At 40.1% G+C, this 7,306-nt stretch overlaps 1 protein-coding gene across 1 annotated transcript in view; it reads left to right on the top strand.

The window, feature by feature from the left end:
- Positions 1–7,306, top strand: part of LOC126385214 (pleckstrin homology domain-containing family A member 5-like) — a 628,760-nt gene that overhangs the window by 455,348 nt on the left and 166,106 nt on the right. Inside the window, exon 9 of the mRNA XM_050036817.1 lies at positions 3,288–3,388. Within this exon, the coding sequence (XP_049892774.1) occupies positions 3,288–3,388 (101 nt within the window). The remainder of the gene's footprint in view (positions 1–3,287; positions 3,389–7,306) is intronic.

Below are 7,306 nucleotides of genomic sequence, written 5' to 3'. Positions count from 1 at the left end.
AGAGTTATCAATTAACCTAGTCCCCAATCTGCATGTTTTTGGACTGTGGGAGGAAGCCGGAGTGCCCGGAGAGAACCCACGCTGACACGGGGAGAACATGCAAACTCCGCACAGAAGGGCTCCCACACCCGGGATCGAACCGGGAACCCTCTTGCTGTGAGGCGACAGTGCTAACCACCACACCACCGTGCCGCAGAAAAACATTAATAATCCATAAAATCATTAAAATGAATATTTACTTTAAAAAAATTATGTTTGAAATATTGAGACCAAGGCCATGTGCTTACACAGGTGTAACCGGTTACACCATTTGACTCCTATTAAAAAGCTTTCTGTTATAGGCCAATTATGTCAAATATCAGCAGTTTATGATGGTAATTTGTTAGATATCAGTAGTTTATGATGCTAATTAAAGATGTATTATAAAAAAAAAAACTACTTTGGATCTTGTACAGTAGCTTTAAAATACCTAAAAATCCAGTAATTCATTTAAAGTAGAAATGTTACTCAAACATTAAAATTTGTCTGTAAAATGCAATTATTTACATTTCTGCTATTTCATTACTAATATATGATACATTTATAGAAAACTAAAGTAATCAAACTAAATAAATAAAATCAATTTTCCCCATTAGATGCCAGTTTCTAACAAGGAAAAAGTGGCTCGTCATAGAGTGCTAATGCAAATGAATGCTAATGAATGCTAATGCTGCAGCAAAGGCCAATTACGTCCTTACGAGTTGTTGTTGTCAGGTCACTTATTCCCTTACCAGAATTTAAAATACAAAACATGAAAGATGAGTTAAATTTTGAAATACGTTTTGCTATGGCCCCAAACACAGCAGTACTTTGCTTAGCTTCTGTGCCGATAGATTTGTTTGTTTGTTTTTTAAAGATGATAGCAAAGCAACAAAGTACAAAGAAATGTCAGATAGGTCAGACCATCATGTTTAACTATATGGGCCCTATTTAGATGGTCTAAAGTGCAAAGCGCCAGGCGTGCGGCGCATGGGCGTGTCCCAGTTACTTAAATATTCATTCCCAGTAAAGGTCTTGTCAAATTTGTTGAAACTTTTAAAGAAAATCCTGAATAGTTTCTCTTGATTTGCTTTGACCTGTATGTACACAAATTCTGTTTTATTTATTTTGTTGTGCATTGGCTGCCGCCTGTTCTGATTTGTTAATGTTATTTTTTTGGTCTGCCCCTTATACCCCGGGGAGGGGTCAAAAGGAAATAAATGAATGAAATGAATGAACTTGCTAGTTAGACAGCGCGTTTTCAGACTGTACGCCATGGCAGAGAGTCTAAAAGGGTTGGACTTACTCTGTGAATTAGTCATGGGTGTGTTTTGGGTGTATCATTCAGTAAGCCAATCAGAGTGTCACCTCTCATTCCCTTTAACAGAGGCGTGATTGGAGCGCATGGCGGAGAGCTAGTTAGATGGCGCACCAACTGGAAAGAGTGAGCGTTTTACAGCTGAGGAGACGATAACTGTATCTCTATATCGACTGTCCTGTCACATCTGATGACAGATCAAAGGGGATTGGCACCGTTTTCAAACGTTTTCACATCTTTGATTTTGTGATTTACATGCCAAAATGATCACAATTCATTTGGGAAAGACAAGTTCATTTTACAGGCTATGCATCATCAGCCCGTGGAGGTCTGCTCGCAGTTCCATATATTCGGACACTGCAGCTTGGACCTCCCGGATTATGATGATCATTAACTGCGATTAGATCGTTCTGATTAATGACTGACCATTAAGCCGTGTTTCTGATAAATATTTAAATGTGCACAATAATAACCTTTCACATTGTAATCATATTTTTATTTGTTATCTTTTGCATATGTGTGGCTGCTCCGTGTGTGTCGGAGCAGAGTGCACACGTGTTGTGCACCCGCCTAGAGACGCATATTACTAACTTGTTTAACAGCGAAATACTGCGCCGTTGACTTTAGACCAGGTTTTTGTTGGTCACTGGCGCATTTGCTTTTTAAGTCATCTAACTAGCAACGCGCCATGACTGTGCTTGACCACTCCTCATTTTTAGACCAACACACCCAGAGAAGCGCAAGTTCATTTGCTAGTTAGACAAAGAGGGCGTGAAAATGACAACTGCGTCTGCATCTAAATAGCAATGACACTTGCGCCATGGATTATGCGCCGTCCGATGGGCCCTATATCTTTAAATATTACAGGTACAGCTGAAAATGACAACAGAAATTTGCAAGTTTGCCAATTTTACATATTTTTTGCAATTATAATCAACTGCCAGGTGTTAACCCAGAAGTGACTGTTGTTAGTGCAACCTCATGGTCATTCGGTCCATAAAATATGTCTTTTGAGGCTCCATAGATTCCCAAAAGTAAGAAATAAGTAATTAGTCTGGTTGAAATAAGCCATACTAATTACTATTTCATCAAACTTTAATCTTAATCTATGTTTCAGGATGTTTTCTTGACAGATTTGCAGCCTCTTCAAACCTCAGTGAAGCTGGTAAAGAACTTTGACATGTCAGTCATTCTGAAGAGGTCTTCTCTTTAGAAAACACCCACTCACACTGCAGTGTATAACTACAGCATCTCTCTACATACCAGTTTACTCTCACTTTACTCACATACCCTCTCTTTCTCACTTGTTTTCTGTGTGCATGTGTGTATTCTGTATTTCAATAATTCAGCAGCAGGGATGGGGCCGGAGAAGCTGCAGGGCTCACCGTGCAGCCTTGGCTAAAGCAAACAGCAGCCCTGGCTCGAGGCCCTGTAGGGTTTTGCTGCAGCTGGTGCAGCAGCCGTGTTTCTGCGAGCATATTAGTTTGTAGACTGTGAGCTACCATCAAAGCAGCTTCATGCTAAACAGAGCACAGAGAAGCAAAAGAATGATTCAGTCATTACCGCCCCAACATGAATCAGCTCAGGCTGTTGTTACAAGGATTTTTTTACGTGGCATCAATAAATATTTACTTGGTTAGAGGAGTCGAATGTTATGTAGTCATGGCGGTGTTTCGCATCTTTTGTGTTTTGCAGCTGTATTGCATTTAAAATGTGAAAGATGAATCAGGAGAGAACAGAGAGCAGTGTTTCTTTGTGCTGCAGTGTGTGTGTGTGTGTGTGTGTGTGTGTGTGTGTTTGCGTGCGTGCGTGCGTGTGCGTTTGTGCATGCGCGTGTGTGCGCGCATGCTTGTACATGATACATGGTAAGGACCATATATTTATAGAAACAGAGTGAGGACAAAGTGAGGACACTTGACATGTGACTATTCTTCTTTTTTCTCTGGTGCAGATGATAAAGAGGATAGCATCCTGGGAAGTATCCTGTTGCCAAGCTTTCACATCTCCATGTTGTCTGTGGATGACCACATCAGCAGGAAATATGCCTTCAAGGTAAATCACGAGTCTCTAAAGGTCATTTCATTTTTTTTGCTTTTTTCTTTGTTTTTAAACAGTCTTTCTATTTCTGTGTTTTTGTTTCTAAAATCAGGATAAGAGTGGTTTATTTAAGGGCTCAAAGGTACACTCTTGAAATGAGAAGACACGTATTAATCACATGTCTGTGTATTGAACATAGAGCTTGAGTCAGGGCGTGGTTACCCATAGCTTAGCTTAGGTGCTGGTAAGAAAAATTTTGTGACTGAACTTTACATGAGTATCATGTTGTTTAGTCACGCATGTCAAAGTGAGCTAGAGGGGATCCAGGGGCCTCTCCCCTGGATTTTGTTTTTAATGGTGAAATGTGTTGTATACTGGCCATGTATTTTATCCCTGGCAAAGGCACCAATTTATGCATGAAAAGTATAAAATACAACATTTCGCCTTCAAAAAATATGCTACTAGTGATTATGACAGAGTTTGCCCCAAGAGTTATTCCAGCAGCTTTATTTGGCTGGAAGATATTTGAAACGACCACAAGACATGAGAAGAGCTATATATAGACACATATTTATACACAGTTGTAGATGTTGAAATATGTTTAATTAAATGCGTTCCATACCATGTATGCTGTCACTCCTGCATGTGGGGACAGATGTAAAATGTTAATAATAATCAGTGTTGGGTAAGGGTTACTTTAAAAGTAATCAGAGTACGTTACTGCATTACTTTTTAAAAAAGTAACCAGTTACTGTACTGCGTTACTCCCTGAGTAAAGTAACTCAATGACTTTAAAAGTAACCACACAGAGTAAAAGGGGGAAATGATGGTGTGAAACAGCAGAGGCACTTTGTCAGCCCGCTGAGTTAACGTTACTGTCATTAGCATCAAGCTAGCAACCAATGGTACATCCTCACGGTCGGACATAAAGTAATAACATTAACAAATAGCGGCGGGGCTTTTACTCACCACAACTGCAGAGGCTCCCAGCTTCATTTGAAACAAACTACATTATAGACTGTCCATTATTTATTAATCCCTCTGTGTGTTTATATATTTACTTTTTATCCGCTCCGTTGTCTTTATAAAGTTAACATATCGCACCGTCATTTCAAACTCAACACTTGTTTCAAATTAAAAACCCCTTATAACCTCGGCTGAGAGAATCCCTCCATTTTCTAAATAGGCTTTTATTCTGAAACATTTGTCAGAACTTCCTGTGGAAGTGTGTTGCTATGTGTGGTATTTATTCAGTTATGGGAAATCACGATGTCTAGAAAGCATCAGACTGCAGCTGACAGGGACAGCTAACAGCAGGTGCAAAGCTAACATCAGGACGTCATCTGCTAAAAGCCTCCCGTTGTTGGGTACGACATGAAACTACTCCAGTTTGCTCAACCATGTTGTAACTAAGACATCCGCTGGAAAAAAAAATAAAAAATTCATGTTGACGAGACGGCGTTTTGGGTGGAGCGGTCGCTATGAACGTGGAGCTTGCTGTTTCTGTAGGTACACATTTCCTGGGGACACCTGCACGTCTCGGCCACGCCCCCTCCATTGTGATTGGCTAAAGCACAGCATCGTTCAAACTCAAAGCCACGCCCTCCCCCCCTCTCTAGTCGTCTTTCACACAGGGCTGCCGACAGATTCTACAATGTAAATTGCNCTAAAGCACAGCATCGTTCAAACTCAAAGCCACGCCCTCCCCCCCTCTCTAGTCGTCTTTCACACAGGGCTGCCGACAGATTCTACAATGTAAATTGCAGAATCTGTCTTGAGAGATTAGTTGTAACCTGCTTCCTGTCTAGACCCTGTCAGATTTATTTTCCAGTTTGTTCAGCCTTCAGGTCCCAACGCATAAGAATGTTCATTAACTGTTGATTCTAGTAAAATGTCTTCACTTCAACCTGCTCTGACTCTGTACTGTACAGACATTTGGGTCAACTTCTGCTGCTTTTGTACATAAAGGTACAAGGTTGGCATGAGTGGAACAGACATGTGTTTGACTGAATACTAACAGAGTCCATACACTGATTAGATATTTCCAAATAGTTATGTCCAAAATCAAAGCACGTTCGTATTCTTTTGATAAAAACTGAAGACCTAAAAATACATGAAAGGAACCAGATGGTCTGACCTCAGTCCTTTCATCCAACCATGTTTTTGTGACTGACACTGATGACGGAAATAAAACTTAAACTTTAAATCAATTCATAGACTTCTGGACAGATCAAAATCTAAGAGTAAAGAAGTTGTTGAAATAGTCAAATATTAAAAAAGTCAAACTGAAATGTTTAGGAAAACCCTCAGAACATGTTTCTTTCTTTTATTTAAATGCTTTCTGATCAAATTAAATGTTACCTTGTATATGTATTCACTATCATGCTGTTGTCCACTTCTTGATAAATTTCAGTCTGGTTTTAGATCCCGATATAGCACCGAGTCAGCACTGTTAAAGGTGCACAATGATATTGCCTTGTCTGTGGATGCTGGGAATCCCGCTGTGCTGGTGCTGCTGGACCTCACAGCGGCCATTGATACAGTCGACCGTGCAGTCCTTGTATCTCGCCTAGAGCAGTATGTCGGCATCCGCGGCACCACTCTTCAATGGTTTAGATCGTATCTGGCCAATAGGAGCTTTTCTGTGATGATTGGTGACCTCCGCTCATCACATCTCAACGTATCTCTCCCTTGTGGGGTGCCACAGGGATCTATTCTTGGCCCTATCCTATTTTCATTGTATTTGCTACCTCTGGGATCAATGATAACAAAACACAATCTGTCTTTCCATCTTCACGCAGATGATTTACAGATTTATTTGCCCATGAAACCCAATGAAAGTACTACATTTCATAAGTTAATGGATTGTATTAGTAACGTAAAGCAGTGGCTGGCACCAAACTTTCTGAACGACAGCAAAACTGAATGTATTTTGTTTGGCACTTCACCTATGTCGGATGTTAGTGCAACAACCTGTAGCACTCTGGCCCCCTTTTTTAAACCACACGTGAAAAATCTTGGTGTAACATTTGACAGTGGTTTAAAATTCGATAAACAGATTAGTTCTGTTGTTGGAACGAGCTTTTTCCAGCTCCGTCTCTTGGCCAAAGTGAAGCCTTTTCTCAATCAGCAGGACCTTGAGAAGACAATTCATGCATTCATCAGCTCAAGATTAGATTACTGTAATGCCCTTTATGTCAGCCTCAGCCAGTCTACCCTTTCATGACTTCAACTTGTACAGAATGCTGCAGCCCGATTCTTAACAAACACGTCCAGACGTGAACACATCACTCCTGTGCTGTCGTCACTCCACTGGCTTCCAGTTCATTGTAGGATAGATTTTAAACTTCTGTTGTTTGTTTTTAATGCCATTAACGGCCTGGCTCCTCCCTACCTATCAGAGATTTTAACTATCCGCGATAGTGGCAGGGCCCTGTGTTCATTTGGTCAGCTTCTGTTAGAAGTCCCAAGGTCGCGATACAAAAAATGGGGTGACCGTTCTTTCACTGTTGCTGCTCCAAGATTGTGGAACAAGCTCCCCCCTGACATTCGCATCACTACTGATCTCGGCCTTTTTAAATCTAAGCTGAAGACCTACCTTTTTAGACTGGCTTTTAATTCCGACTAGGGCTATCCTTTTTTAGGTTTATTTATTCTGTTTTAATGTATTTTATCTATGTTGAAAGGCTTTTAATACCCTGTAGCACTGTCGCACTTTCCATTGTTGTTTTTCTTTTATGTATTGTTTTTTTTTTTTTTCATTGTTATTTGACACTGTTGTTAAAGGGCCATTGTGTAATATTTGGCATGGTTTATCGTAAAATCTGAATCTGAATATTTTACCCATTAATATGTTTATATAAGTGTATAATCGCTATAAAATAAAATTCGTTTGGTTTTCGTAGCCTTATAATTATGCTTTTATATATATAT

This window comes from Epinephelus moara, chromosome 23, assembly GCF_006386435.1.
Source record: "Epinephelus moara isolate mb chromosome 23, YSFRI_EMoa_1.0, whole genome shotgun sequence".
Lineage (NCBI taxonomy): Eukaryota > Metazoa > Chordata > Actinopteri > Perciformes > Serranidae > Epinephelus > Epinephelus moara.
The sequence above is the reverse complement of the archived record's forward strand: the minus strand, read 5'-3'. Positions and strand labels throughout refer to the sequence as shown.